Source organism: Physeter macrocephalus, unplaced genomic scaffold (genome assembly GCF_002837175.3).
Source record: "Physeter macrocephalus isolate SW-GA unplaced genomic scaffold, ASM283717v5 random_257, whole genome shotgun sequence".
Taxonomy (NCBI): domain Eukaryota; kingdom Metazoa; phylum Chordata; class Mammalia; order Artiodactyla; family Physeteridae; genus Physeter; species Physeter macrocephalus.
This window is the reverse complement of record NW_021145543.1, coordinates 26460-41738: the sequence shown is the minus strand read 5'-3', so window position 1 is coordinate 41738 and position 15279 is coordinate 26460. Positions and strand designations below refer to the sequence as shown.

Below are 15279 nucleotides of genomic sequence, written 5' to 3'. Positions count from 1 at the left end.
CGCGCTGGCCAGTCCGAGAGGTCGGCCCTCCGCCAGCCCCTCTCCAGGCCCTCAGCTTCCCCGTCTGGAAAAAGGGAGCAAACTCCAGCCTTTAGGGCGGCAAGAGCCGCGCAATGCAGAATTCCAACACCGTTCACCTCCGCGACTCCCCACCTCCCGGAGAGGCGGCCACTGCGGAGTAAGGAGCCACCCAAGGGGTCATTTGCACCGGGTAAGGGCTGAGCGAATGACGGCCAGCGTGGAGTACTACACAGCCAGGAACAGAACGGGAGGGGCTGCGCGCGCCCACCGAGGGCAGGTCCCGCACCGTTACAGGGTCAACAGAGCAAACGGCAGGAGCACAAGCGCGCCACCTGGTGGGAAAAACCCGCAAGTGGCTTCGCCTCTGCGCGTCTGTATCTTCTGCAAAATGGGGGTAAGGGTAGTCACATCGTACGATTGTTGTGGGGGCTGACAGTGAAGGGCTTAAAATAGGGACTGGCTTAGGGAAAGCCCACCTAAGGGTTTGCTAAATAGGTCCGTGTGGCCCGTCTCCCAGTCACCCTCCCTTGCACTCTGAAGCTCTACTCGGGCTTCTCTTCCCCCTCGCTCTTCCGTTCTGGCCCCCTCTTCAATCCATCCTCCACACAGCAGCCAGAGGGAGCTTTAAAAATATAAAACAGGGCGTGTCACTCCTCTCTCAGACTCACCAGGGTCCTTGTCCCCTGAATAAAGCCCAAGACTGAACGCCTCTCCACCCTGGCCCTCACCTCAGGATTCCAGCCACACTGGTTTCTCTCAGGTCCTCAGGGCCCTGGGGGCCTTTGCCCATGTGGCCCTCTCCTGCTTGGTGTGTTCTTCCTCTTCCTCCTCAGTTAATTTCTTCTATCCTACAGCTTTAGGTCAAGCACCACCTTTTCCAGGAAGCCCTCCCTGATCCTCTCATTTGTTTGAGTCTCCTCCAGCAGGTCCTGAGAGCTCCATGAGGGGAGGGAACATGTGTCCCCAGAACCTGACACGGAATCAGCCTGTTGTAATTATCTGTTGCATGTTTACAAATGTCCAGAAACATCTGGAAGGAGCATAGCAAACTGATCAGAGTGGCTCCTCTGGGGCTAGAAAAAGGAAGGGAGTTCACTTATTACTTTATCGGACCAGTTTTTAAATTAGGATAAAAAAGGTGATGAAGCCTACCTTTCTTGGGGCGGTGAGGCTCAAATAAAATGAAGCCAGGCAGGGACAGGGAGAGGGAAGTAGAGAATGGGCATTTTTCCAGCAACCTTGACCTCTCCCACCCTCACATTTGCTCCTAGTACATAGTCCCCAAACCGGACCCAGACATCATCAAAATATTTATTAAAACCAAAGCAGAGGGAACAGAGCTGTTAGGAAGGAAAATCAAAGTGCAGATTGGAGGGTGGGGCAGAGCAAGAAGTGGGGTGGAAGGGGCACTTCAAATGCCACAGGAGGGGCCCCTGTGGTCTGGGCTGGGGGGGAGGCCCTTCACCCCACCCCTCCCGCCCACCCTGTCAGTGAAGGTCCCCCACTCACCTCTCCCATCTCACATCCATCCTGGGGGCAGCTGGGGCCCTGCAGTGACCCCGTGGGGAGAGACCACCCCCTTGATCCACCCATGGCTGTCAGTCAGTCAGTCTGTCTCCCTCCCTCACTTTCCCAATAAATAAACCATTCAGGCCTCAGCTCCTTCAGAGTGGGGCAAAGAACAGCTCAGGGACCCCTGCCCTCGCTCAGGGGTAAGGGAGTTGCGGCATCAGCCCCGCATCCCTCCTACCCTTTGCTGATGCCCCAAGCTTGCCAAAAAGGCCTTGATAAATAAATAACGCTCCATTAAAGCTTCGATCAGAAAAACCTTTAAGACGACAGAAGTGCTCTCGCGGTCCTGCAAACGAGCAGGCCAAGGCCTCGCCACCCGGCCCGGTCAGCACGCAGGATTCTGGGGGCAGGTGGCCACCCTGGGCCTCGTGGGGCCCCTGGAGCAAGGAGACCAAAAGTGCAGTTAGAGCCCCCGCCATGCGCACACATGGGCTCATGCACACACACGTGGACACACTGGGGCGTGTTTTCAGTGCACACACAGATGTGTTCACCTTCATTCCCCGGTACATGCACACACACATGCTCACACACCACTCACCCCGTGTACACACGTGTCAGGTGTTGGGTGCATGCACATACACACCACAAACAGAATCCTTCCCTTCCTGGCTTGCTCAGCCTCCTGGCAGTAGCCAGACTCCAGAGCTAGAAGCATCTGGAGGTAGGGGAGAGGGGTATAAATTAAACGTTTCCAATTGAACTAGAAGGACGGCCAGGGGCAGGGGGCTCCAGGGCTGCAGAGACAGGGTGGGCATCCCAGGAGGCCCTGGTCCCCCTAAGCCCCGTCAGAAATCCAGGGGAGTGAGGTCCCCAAAGTCACAGTCGAAGAGGTCTCTGATGCCCTCGCCCTCCTCAAGGCCGAAGTGGTAGTCGAGGGCCTCGTGCGGGGGGGACAGGCTGATGAACTCCTCGGGGAGGAGGCCGGCGAAGTCCTCCCGCACGTGCTCCAGGAGCGAGTCGGCCGCCACCAGTGGGGATAGGCGGTCCTCGTCCACGGGGGCCCTCAGGCTGCCCATCCGGGAAAGCAGAGGTTCTGGGGAGACGGGGGAGCATCACAGGCCGGGGACACCCCGGCGGGGAGGGCAGAGGGGTTGTCATGCCTGCCCACCCACCCGGGAGAGGGGGCCCCACTCCACCCTGCCCACCCACCCTTCACCCACCTTGCTCCAGGCTTAGCAGGGACTGACTGGGATCCGTGGCAGGGGATGAGGGGGGAGATGATGGTGGTGGTGGCACTGTGGTGGCAGGGTCAGCTGCCCTGTCCTCCTCCCCGGAAGCTGCACCCTGGGACGGGGTCTTCCCGGGGCTGATCCCGCCCGCACTCTCCTCAGGGCACAGGAAAACATCGATGGGGCCTTGTTTGCTCTTAAGGGAGATCTGAAAGGTCTGGGTGAAGGTAGCAGGCAGAGTAAACTGAGGCTCAGCTAACTACCAGCCCAGCCCAGCCTGTCCTGGTCCAGTCTAGACTCCCAGGTCTCACCTCTGAGGAGTCCACGGCTTGAAGCTGGGTCTCGGGAGGGGCCTTGATCACCATAACCATCTGTTCTGCAGGGTCTGCAATGCTACGAAGGTCCTGGCAGGTCACGTAGGCCAGGGTTGGTGGAGTCAAGGACCACATGACCTTTGGCGGCCACCCACCCAGACACCTCATAAGGCAGAGCCCATACCCGCTGAGTCACTCCTGTCCTCTGCATCTCCCACTCCAGGGCCTGGCACATAGCTGGCACTCAATCCTATCTCATGCCCTTGAGCCTCAGTTCCCACATCTGTACAACGAGACCACTCTCTGCCCATCAGATCTGAAGGTAATAATGGCTGCCTGCAATAATTTCATATAAATTACATAAATACAGGCTTGGTACTGAGAATTTACTCTGACCCATGACCTTGGTGTCAATTAGTAGTTATCTCCAAAATGTATAAACGTAATTTGGGTATTCACTTAAACAAAAAAAGCTTAAAGTAAAGTTTCTATTTTTGTAAATAAAAGACAAATAAAAACTTATATCTCTAACCTTGAAGCTACAACCAGGTACCGAATCATTGTATTAAATAAATGTTTGTTATTGGTATCCTAGCTTTTCTTGTTTTAATCTGTGCAACTTTGGAATAGGATTATTTTCCCCTTTTACAGATGAAGCTGAGACTCAGAGTAACTTGTCCAGTGTCACACAGTGACTAAATGCTGGGCCAGGACTGGTATCCAAAGCCAGAACCCTCTCCTGAATCCAGGGCCCAGGGTAGCCTCTCTATTCCCACTTGGATGGGGCCACGGTCACGCTCCAGGCAGTTCAAGGATATCGCTGGCTGTCAGCATCCTCAGAAAGCAGACGCAGCTGCGTGGTGCAGATGTGGATCAGGTGGTCCAGCTGCCGCTCGCTTTCCTGCAGTTGCTGGAGGTCCTGGGTCAATCCTTCAAGCCGCCCACCGATCCCCACTGCTGCATGGCTGCCTCTGCCGGCAGGCAAAGGGAAGATTAGCAGCTCCCAGCCCCTCTTCCCAGGAGGCATGACCCTCAGAACAGTCTGCTACTGCCTCTGTTGTGTACGACCCAGGCGATCCCTTGCTCCTCTTGGCCTGGCTCCTCAGCTGGGAAACAGCAGAGGGCTGAAGCTGGGCTCCAAGGCAGACTGGCTGGGTTCAACGTCGGGCCTGAATGTCTGTGAACACCCATGTGTCCCTCATAGGGGGCTGGATAAGTAAATGAGGGCAGACATGCCGTGGTATACTATGCAGTTGTGTAAAAGGACAAGAATGCATCCGATGCAGACATGGAAGCATTTCTAAGACATATTAAGTGAAAAGAAAAAAAATGATGTAGAATGGAATATCTACCAAAAACTGAGAACACAAATGTGTCAGAGAGGGGAGTAGGATGACCGGGGAAAGAGGCGAAAAATAAAATAAGAATTAACAAGAATAAAACAGCTGTGTTAAACAATTTCATCAATGGCAACAGAAACCTGAACAATGGTCACCTGGTGGTATGAGGCGTGTGGACTGTCTGGGGAGGGGCACAAGGGAATTTTCTGGGGTGCTGGAAATGTTTCTTATTCTTATCCAGATGGTGGTTACCCAGGTGAAGAAATATGTAAAGTTGCATTGAGCTAGATAGGTAAGATTTGTGTTCTTTCCTGCATCTATCACCTCAGGGAAGCCAACTTTCCTCTCTAAACCTTGGTTTGCCCAGCAGTAAGGTGGTGATCTGGGCAGCCACAGTGGGTATCGCTATCAGCTCCTCCGGGCTGGCGTGGCCCCGGGCCTCCACCCACCCTCCTGTTTGGCTGGTACCTACAGCCACTGGATGTGGTTCTTGGACTTCTTGGCGATGAGCTGGATGCCCTCAAGGACGTTGGTGATGTCATAGATGCGCCGTTTCTGCACCTTCAGCACCTCAGCTGCCCAGTTCAGGTCGACGACACCATCGGCCGAGCGGCTCAGCAACTCCAGGAAGCGCTTGGTAGTCAGATTCAGCGATGTTTCATAGCGTGACTTCTCCCCTGGGGATTTCACACCTGGGGGCCAGGCAGGGTAGGGTCCCTCAGCACCACCCCCACCCCCCAGCCCCAGCCAGGCTCTGGGGGATGGGGCTGGGGGGCAGATGGCTCCTTCCCCTTGGTGAGGCCAAGCAGGGAGGCCCTGTGGCGGCCTGCCAACCACAGCATTCCTCTTCCGGCCGGGGAACTCCCCACCCCCCAGGGCTTGGGGAAGCCATGCCAGGCGGCCACTCCAGCTGCCCCTTGGGGCCCCCAGAGGCCTGGCTCAGGCCCAGGCCTAACAGACCAGAGCTTAGTCTGCAAGCATGTTTGCCTGTCCACACCTCCCCAGCCTGGGTCCAACCAGGAGGCCTGCCCTAGCCCAAGCTCGGGGGGTACCTTTTCCTGGGTGGCGGCCTCTGCCCCGAGCTGACCCACTGCTCTCGGCCAGGTACTGATGGTCAGTTTCCAAGTCCAGCCTCCGCTTCACCTACGGCAAAAACAACGGGAGGATGCCCAGTAACCAGGAGAGTGGGGCCACAAGAGACCTGGCTGAGGGCCTGGTGCTCCCGGGCCGCCCCCTGCCTCAGTCTCTCTCCCAGGATGCCCAAGTGTGTGAGTGAGGGGGAGGTCCCAGGGGACACAATCCTACCCCATAGGACAGAACACTCAACTGGAAGGCAGAAGTTCAAGCCCCAGTTCCACCACTACCTTCTTGGGGGCATGTGGTAGTTTGCAAATTTTTTGATACTCCTCCTTTCAAAAGATGGAGCCTAATTCTCCTCCCCTTAAATATGGGCCAGATCTGGTAACTTGCTTCGAATGAACAGAATATGGTGGATGTGTGTCACTTCTGAGACTGGATCATACAGGCACTGGAGCTTCCTCCTTGCTCTCTTTATTGGATCATTCACTCTTGGTGGGAGCCAGCTGCCATGTCATGCAGGCACTCAAGCAGCCCTAAGGACAGGCCCAAGTGGGAAGGAACTGAAGTCTCCCCGCAACAGCAACACAGGTAAGCTCAGAAGCAAATCCTCCAACCCTAGCCATGCCTTCCAACGACTGCAGCTGGGCCGACATTTTGGCAGCAACCTCAGAAGAGGCCCTGAGCCAGAAGCACCCAGCTAAGTCACCCCGGAATTCCTCATCCCCAGAAACTGTATGATAATAAATGTTTGTTGTTTTAAGCCATTAGGAAACAGGTCCTCTGAGTAAGTCACTGCCTCTCTCTGGTTTCTGACTGTCCGTGAATATGGCAGCACAGTAATGGCCCCATTTTACAGATGAAACAACTGAAACCCAGAGAAGCTCACGGTCATACAGGCAGGAAGTGGCAGAGCCAGGAGTCCTGCCCAGATGCCCTCTGATTTAGTTACACCACTCGAGGATGGAGATTGCCCTGAAGGTCTCACAGGCATCTCCATTGCATCCTGATGTACCCTCCCCTCCCCCACCCACAGGGTTTCCTGAGCTAGAACCTGGTTCAGCCCCACCTGCTGCTCTCATCACATCTAGCTGCCAAGATATCCTGTCACCACAGCCACCAGCACCTCCCACCTGGACCAGCTGTCTTCCCATTGGTCTCCCTGCCTCCATCTGTCACCCTCCACCTTAGTATCCTCATCTGTCACCAATTCTCCACAAGAACTTCTGCTGAGACATCTTTCTTCACAAACCTGTGTCTCCAAGCCTTAGCTCATGCTGGTCCCCTCCCTGGTTTGCCCTTGCCTCCCTCCCTCCTAATTCACACCAACGCTTCCCCCTCTGTGGGCAGGCACCTTACCCATAACCTAAGCCATTCCGATCCCACAAGAGAAACTGAGCCTCTTCTCCCCCATAACTGCCTCAAACCCAACCTTTCTCCACATGGTCTCTCGCTACAAATTTCTGCACATGCGTTTGTCTCACCCAGAAGCCAGGGAGCCCCTCAGAGGCGGGCACTGGGTCTGAATAGTCTCTGTACACAGGGTCTGGGCATCAACAAATGTTTGCTGAATGAACCACCCCACATGCTGACGGACCCCGACACTCCCTCTCACGCACACACTCATGGATTCCCTCAGGGATCCGTGGATAGAAGAGCTAACACGCGCTGAGTGCTTCCTGCGTACCGAGCACCGCTAGGTAACTGCTTTACCTGCGTGCGGTCATCAAACCCTCCAACCATCTTGCAGCAGGTGCTCTGAGGACTTCCACTTCCTGAGGAGCCTGCCCCTCGGGGAGGTCACATAGTGAGAGGTGGAGTCAGGATCTAAACCTTAGTGGGCTGGGCAGAGGCTAGTCCGGAAGCCAGGGCCCCTAAAGCCGAACCAGAATGTACCCCCTCTCCAGCCTTGCCCCTAGGGCCTGAACCCTAGTATGCTCCAGCCAACCGCACCCCTTGCCTCCTTCCTGCTCCCCATAGGGGTGCCCACCCTGAAGGCAGATCAATGCCACACTCTAAAACAAGGGCTCAAGCAGATGGATGCCCATTTCTGCTGCTCTCTAGAGATGCAGGCACAGGGACCCAAAAGGCAGGGGTGAAGACAAACAAAACATTGGTGAAAAAATCTGGATGACTCAAACACCTATCCATGGGAGGGGACACAAAAACTGGTTCATCCAGCCTCTGGAATACCACGCTGTCAAGAAGGACAGAGGCAGGTTGATACAGAAGCCTCCCAAAGACATATTGACAAGAAAAACATAACGCAGTGCATTTATGTGATCTCTTGAGGACAAAGAGCTCATGAAACCATTTTCTCTGGTTCAGTTTCTATTACTGTAGAATCCATTTCAGGGGTGACCTCTGTATGGGAGGGAGGACCATGAGGACCATGTTGCCTTATCTCTAAAGTGTGGATGATGTGCTGTTGGAACACGGACATAAAGGAAAAACTTCAATTTCTAAAACTTTAGAAAAAGAAAGTTGTCATAACCACCTTAAAAAAAAAAAAAGCAGGCTCAGGAGAAAAACGGAAAAATGGATGGGGCTGGGATCTTGTCCCCCTCAACTTTCTAGCCTTTTAACTCTTTCTATAGTAAATGTGTATTATATTTAGTTTGTTTTTTACCAGCCATGACAACAGGGTAGAGGTGGACAGGAAGGGACAGGAGGAATGGCTGAATTGCACAGAGACTTGTATGCAGGAGGTACTCAATGAATGCTCACTCGTGCAGAAGCTGAGCCTGTCACTTGTTTCAAGGACTGCCCCAAACAAATGCTAGAGCAGAGGGTCAGTGGAGGCCACAGCTCAGATGGCCAGTGGCTACCCACAGGTACAATGTTAGGGGGTGTTGGATGGCAAAAGCTGGGCCTATGTTTCTGGACTTCAGCTCCAAGACCGCACCAGCCCTCACCCCTGCCCACAGCAGAAAACGCCTACTGGCCCTTAAGTACTGTGAGGGCAGAGGCTCCTTACTTGCCTGTGCCTAGAACCTCATAGGTGCTCACTTACAACTGTTGAATGAATGGAATGCTCAGGCCCAATGAGGCTGCCCCTGACACCACTGGGGGTGGAGCAGAGGGCATATGTCCTCAGCACAGTCCCTGGCTGTCCCTCTGAGCCTGAAGCTCAGTTCCCCAAGGGCAGGACCCACAGCCCTGGGCCTCCTAGGTACCTGTCAATCAGCTAAACTGGAGGCTACTTGTCCAGGCCCCAAGCTGGTACCCACAGGGGCAGGTTGCTGGGGTACAGGAGACGAGCCAGATGGCCCACCCCTGGTACAACTTCGCATCCCTCTCACTCATTAGGAGGAAGGGACCCTGGGCTTCCTTCAACCTCTATTAGCATCTCCAGTATGCAAGGCATCCCAGCAGTTAACCACTCAGGAAATCTGGATTGGTCCCAGCGCTCACTAGCTGACTTACTAGGGAATGTTCTAACATCTCTATGCCTCAGCTTCCCTATCTGTAAAAGGGGAAGGTTGTTGAAAGGGTTAAATGAGTTAATTGGGTAAAGTGCTTGGCACAGGGCCTAATACACAATACAGTCTCAAAACAATGGTGCCCGCTATTATTATTAGCATCTCGGTGATTCCGGAAGGAAGGCCACACTGGGCAAGGGGCCAAGGGGGTTGGGGGAACCTTGCCGGGATGCCTCAGGGACCAGCTGCCACCCAGGCCATCAGCAGTTGGGCGGCTTCCACCTCCTTGCCCTGGGCCCTGCCTCCTCCCACAACTTGCTCCAGGCCCTATGCGGAGACCCCATCCTGCCCATCCATGCCTCACTTTCACCCACAGGTTGTGCCAGTCAAACTGGTCTCCACGCCCTGTCCTGGAGCCCACAGGACCAAGCTCCAGGGCTCCACTCCCTTCTCCCCCTGTAATTCAGCCGCTTCTTTTGGGCCTCCTAGTCTGAACTGTCTTGAGCCTCTTGCTGCTCAGGGAGCACTTTATCAAGGCATCTCCCTGGGGCATTTACTCTCTCCTGGCACTGGGGGCCTCCTCTCCAGCTCCCAGAGGCCCAACCCACCCAGTACTTCCACTGGGGCCCAGGGGTCTGCCTGCCTGATTAATGGGGTTCCATGGCAACCAGGGTCTGGGAGGGTGGAGGATGGCAGATGGAAGAACAGGCAGAGGGAGGGGTCAGCAGCTGGCCCAGCCACCCCGCCCCTGCAGAGAAGGCCTCCCAGCCAGGCGGCCTGTCCCCAGAGGCCCGGAGGGCCAGGCCTGCACCTGGCAGTCCAGCATCGAGGCAGGAAGGAGGGTCTCCCCAGTGGCTCTTCCACGGTCTGGTCCCAGGACGCCCCCCTTGACCTCCCTAAGCAGCCATGCCCACCACCCAGACACACGCTCTGTTCTGAAGCCAGCAGGCCTCAGTTCAAATCTCACTTGCAGCCTTGTGACCACGGGGCAAGTCACTTCCCCTCTCTGGACACAGTACAGATGGGCACAGTGACAACACCGAGCTCACAGCATGGATGTGAGTTTTAGCTGCCTTGAAGTCTGCCAGAGACCTGGCATGCAGTCAGCGATAGCTGAATACACGTGGGGCCATTATTATCACTGAGCCTGACCCTCGAGCGTCTCTGGCGAGGAAGCTGAGGCCCAGAGCACAGAGCAGCAAACAAGGACTGGCCCGAGGTCACCCTGCACCCCGGGGCGGGGCCCGGAGGACCAACCCAGGCTCGGCACCGCCCAGCCCGGGCGCGTCAGCCCACCCTCCCCCGCCCCAGCTGCCGCCGGGCCAAACACCGCGCCCCGCCAGGGTCTGCGCGGGGGTCCAGGTAGCGCAGTCGGCCCAGTGTCCCTGGTGTCCGTACCGGCGGGCGGCCGAGCGCGGGGCGCGGCGCGCTGGGTGTGGGCCGGGGCGCCTGCGGCGTGGCGAAGAGCAGCAGGTCGGGGTCTCGGGGCCCGGCGGCGGGCGCGGCGGGGCCGGCGGGGGCCGGCGGGGCGCTGGCGTCCTGCGCCGTGGAGATGATGACGATCTGCGAGGAGTCGAGCAGCCGCAGCGCGCCGGCCCCGAGGAGGGCCTCCAGCGCCGGCGCGCAAGGGCCGCCCGTGGGGGCCCCGGCCACGGCCATGGCGCTCACGGCCCGCGCGGCCCGGGTGGCAGTCGGCGGCGGCGGCGCGGGCCCATGGCGGCAGGCCGAGGCGAGGACTCGATCCCGCTCCGGATCCCGCTCCGCCCCCGGCAGCCGCTGCCTGCAAAGTCCCGGCCACTTTTACGCGCCAAATCCTTTTTGCCGCGAAAGAGCCACGAGCCGCCGAGCGCTGCCACCATTGGCTGTCCGGACTGTGACGACGGCGACGGCGACGGCGCCTATTGGCTGCAGCGCGCCGGACCTGCGGCGGAGGGCGGGACGGGGCGGCGGCGCGAGGCGGCCCGACCAATCGCAGGACGGGGCGCGCGCAGGCTTTGTCGGGGCGGTGCCAGGCGCGTTCGCACTCCCCGCCCCCAGAGGGGATGACCCCTGTCCGAGGAGGGGGGCAGCCAACAGCTCACCGACCTACCCCATCCTAATGATGCCTCTAAGTGGAGATAGAATGTCCGCTCTGCATATCTCACAGTCAGCTGACCCCACGTGACCCCCAGAACCCCCACCTGTGGCCCCAACACACTCAGGTCAGATCTCTAGAAACTGCCCCTCCTCTTTTCTGGGTTCTCACCTCCAAAACCCCAGGCACATCTCCCTTCCTCAACTTGCCATTCACTTTCAAATTCTGCACCCACCCTATCCCTCTCACCCAGAGTCCAAGCAGAAGATGGGGAGGGATGTCTGACTCAGTGCAGCTTGGGGCTTTTCTACAAGCCCTCCTGTAGCTGGAATCTCTTCAACACCCTATGCACAGCTTCTGCTTAAACTGATTCATTCACTCATTCATTCAACAAACGTTTTGAGAGCCTGCTCTGTGCCCCATTCTTGACTCCTGGCCCTAAGGAACTCACAGTTTAGTGAAAAGGGGAGGAGGGAAATAGAGAGGTAACAAATGTTTACAATATGATGTGGAATTTCCACTATTAAAGTAATTCCAGGGGGCTTCTCTGGTGGCGCAGTGGTTAAGAATCCGCCTGCCAATGCAGGACAGACGGGTTCAAGCCCTGGTCCGGGAAGATCCCACATGCCGCAGAGCAGCTAAGCCCGTGGGCCACAACGACTGAGCCTGTGCTCTAGAGCCCACGAGCCACAACTACTGAGCCCTCCAGCCACAACTACTGAGCCTGCGCGCCTAGAGCCCATGCTCCACAACAGGAGAAGCCACCGCCATGAGAAGCCTGCGCACCACAATGAAGAGTAGCCCCCGCTCGGGCAACTAGAGAAAGCACACGCGCAGCAATGAAGACCCAACGCAGCCAAAAATAAAATAAATAAATAAATAAATTTTAAAAATAATAAATAAATAAAGTAATTCCATGTTAGATCTAACAAAGGGAGAAGGTGAGTGTGCTGAGCATGAAAATGCATTTAATCCAGAGGCCCTGGGACCTCTCCATCAGCCATTTCTCATTGCTCAGGTCAGCTGATTTGACCAATATTGTCCTCTCCCCTATGCCAGGCTTTGTGCCAGCACTGAGGGCAGAGATGTGAAAGGTTTGATGATTTCTATGAACTTGCCTGCCATCTGGTGGGGATGACCCATCAAAAGAAAAAAAAAAAGTAGCTAAGACGCAATCAAGAATGAGATCCCTAGGCCCAGCATAAACATCACTTCTTCCAGGGAGCCCTCCGCTGTTGGAGCTAGCTCACTTCCTCCATTGCCCAGCCTAGCCTCTGTTCTAGCACTGAGTGCACAATGGATTTCTCTATCTCCCTCCCTTATCAGACTGGGAGCTGCATTAGGGCCTCTTGCCAGCACTGGCCTGGTCCAGAGCAGGTGCTGAGAAGGGTTATTAAAGAAATAGAGGCTGATGCTAGAGGCTACCTGGAATGCAATGAGAAGGCCCTGGTTCTCCAAGAGTAGTCCTTAGGCCCCCGGTTTCAGAATCACCTGGGTGCTTGCTAACTATGGGCCCACCCCAGCCCTGCCAACTTAGAATCTAAGTGCCTAGGAATCCTCATTTTCACATGCAACCCCCCACCCTCATTCCAGGTAATTTTTATGCACGTTCATATTTGAGAAAAAATTGGTATTCCTGTATAACCAAAATGTATGGGGCAGCCTCAAATTACAGCCCCTTGTGGACACTTCTTAGCCTCAGTTTCCTCATCTGTAAAATGGGCTTATTGGGATTCCCTGCTGGCACAGTGGTTAAGAATCTGCCTGCCAATGCAGGGGACACGGGTTCGAGCCCTGGTCTGGGATGATCCCACATGTTGCGGAGCAACGAAGCCCGTGTGCCACAACTACTGATCCTGTGCTCTAGAGCCCGCGAGCCACAACTACTGAACCCACGTGCCACAACTACTGAAGCCCGTGCACCTAGAGTCTGTGCTCCGCAACAAGGGAAGCCACCACAATGAGAAGCCCACGCACAGCAACAAAGAGTAGCCCCCACTGGCCGCAACTAGAGAAAGCCCGCGCACAGCAACGAAGACCCAACACAGCCAAAAATAAATAAATAAATTTATTTTTAAAGAAAAGGGGGGTGCTTATTGCCCTGGCGCCTTCCAGGGTTGCCATGTGGATGAAAAGTATAGATGTTTCATAAACTATGAGGTGGTTTAGGAACGCAGCAGGAGTTTCCTAAGCAGTTTGTGAAATTACTCATCGCAAATCCCAGACTATGTCAGCACTAGAGGGGACCAGAGAGACTAAATAAGCCTCTCACTTATGGTACAGAAGGGAAAACTGAGGCCCATTCAGAAGTGAAGCCAGCCAGTGATAGAATCTGGCCAACATGGATTCCCAGCCCTGGGCTTGGCCTGTCCCCCTCCTCTCTCCCTAGTTAGAGAAGCTCCCATAAGAATGGTAGGTCTCATTCTAAATAGCCAAGCCAGATCCTGACAAGAGGGTGAGAGAAGCCAGCAACATTCCCACTCCAAAGGGAATTTCCTTCCTTCACACATTCCCAAAGGGTCTCAACAACAGTAACATTCACTCTGTAAAGCCCTCTCATGCCCAATAGTCATTCAACAAACATTTATCGGGCACCTGTTATGTACCAAGCACTGTACTGGTTGCTGGAGAAGGAAGACAGATACTACTGCCCCATTTTATGATGAGGAAACTTGAGACCTAAAAGGCATGAGCTTACCTAGCGGATGAGAAAGCTATTATTCAGGCTCGGTGAGGCCAAAGCCAGGGGTTTTTCAAAGCCCTGCCCTGCCCAAAGTATTCAAGTACACAACCTCCCAGGTAGAAGCAGGTGCCCTCCTTCCCACAATCCCTCCTGTCCTGCTGCAGCAGAAAGGAGTGAAGAGCAGAATTCCCAATGTGAAATCCAGGAAGAGATACGGGCCTTCTGTATCTATTAATACCCACTTGAAAACAGCAAAGGCCTGATAGATAGAGCCTCTTGGCCCCAAGCCCGACAGATCCTGATAAGGCTGTTCTCAACAGTTCTCAGGCTGGTAGGCTTCCAAAAAATCCATAATTACTGGACAGCCACTTCCACTGATGATCTCCTTTCAACCTGATACTCTCATAAGTGAAGCTTGTTTATCCACATGGTGCGGGATGGAGGCTCAGAGAGGGGCACTTGCAACTCAAGGTCACACAGCAGAATTGAACATTCTCCCACTGTAAAACCCAGGACCTGCCCTTCATACCTACCACCCTCTGTAAATACCCCAGAACCAGGCTCAGGGCTGTCAAGATTATAATGTGTGGTTTACAAAACGTATTATGGTGGATAGTGGCTTAATTAATAGGTGCTCACCTCCATCACCACCATCACCAACTCCTTACTCCAGAGGAGTCCAAAGGAGTGGAAGCTCCTGGGCCCACAATCCTCCACCTGAAGACATCTTTCCAAGAGGCAGGATGGTAGAGGAGTGATAGCATGGGCTTCTAAATCAGGTGGATGTAAACCGGAATCCGAGTCTGTGTGACCTTGGGCAAGTCAATTCACTTCCTCTGAGCCTCACTCATTCAATCCACAGATATTTACTGAGCATTTACTATGTGTCAGATATTGTGCCAGGTGCTAGGGAGACAGTTGGAAGCCAAACACTCATCTCTGACACCTGGAGCCCACAGTCCAGTGGGAGAGTCAGAATTATTTCTATGTATCTGCACAATATGCTCATTAAGAAGTTTGACAAGCGACACGAATAGTTCAAAGCTATTTATTCCACATACACTACCTCCCCTAAACGTACATTCACAGCTTAAAAAAAAATCTCCAAACATGAACATCCCATTATGATAAGGAGAAATGATTCTGTCGTGACTTAATTTTATTAAGGGGCACAGAGGCATCCATTGTTGAGTTCTGGCAGAAGGAGGTGGGGAGTTTTATGTCTGCAACGTTACATTCATCTTGAATGATCCCTTGTCACTACACTGAATTATTTGACTGACGGTTTACTGTCCCTGGAGTAAACCGTCACTGTGCCAGTTCTGGCTGTGTCTGTCACTGTGCCAGTTCTGGCTGTGTCTGAACACAGGCCTCTTACCCATTCGGGAGGCCGTCTAACATGGGAGCAAGCCTTGGGAGTCAGGCAGACCCCAACCATGTAGATGGGTAAGTGATTTACCCCACTGAAGACCTTTGCTTGCCTCATCCATAGAACAAGGGGCAAAGGCTCCTTGACAGAATGGATGTCAGGGTTAAATGAGAAGACAAGACAAGCAGAGTTTGCAAACTGGCCCGCAGGTATGATTTAATTTACCCAGATTATT

At 54.6% G+C, this 15279-nt stretch overlaps 1 protein-coding gene across 1 annotated transcript; it reads right to left on the bottom strand.

Annotated features, from left to right (window-relative positions):
* Positions 1-721: 721 nt before the first annotated feature.
* Positions 722-10592, bottom strand: E2F1 (E2F transcription factor 1). Its single transcript, XM_024128572.3, has 7 exons — positions 10317-10592; positions 5472-5562; positions 4892-5111; positions 3898-4050; positions 3077-3191; positions 2757-2982; positions 722-2629 (listed from the first exon to the last, which is right to left on the bottom strand). The coding sequence occupies exons 1-7, from the start codon at positions 10575-10577 to the stop codon at positions 2382-2384; spliced, it is 1314 nt and encodes a 437-aa protein (XP_023984340.1). The 5' UTR covers positions 10578-10592; the 3' UTR covers positions 722-2381.
* Positions 10593-15279: the final 4687 nt, after the last annotated feature.

Bases quoted from the DNA above. Each gene is read 5' to 3' on its own strand.
- E2F1 (XM_024128572.3), bottom strand. From the start codon at position 10,577: ATGGCCGTGGCCGGGGCCCCCACGGGCGGCCCTTGCGCGCCGGCGCTG. The intron at 5,112-5,471 runs GTACCCCCCGAG...CCTGGCCCCCAG, and splicing joins AGGCCGCCACCCAGGAAAAG to GTGTGAAATCCCCAGGGGAG. The intron at 2,983-3,076 runs GTGAGACCTGGG...ACCTTCACCCAG, and splicing joins AAGCCGTGGACTCCTCAGAG to ACCTTTCAGATCTCCCTTAA.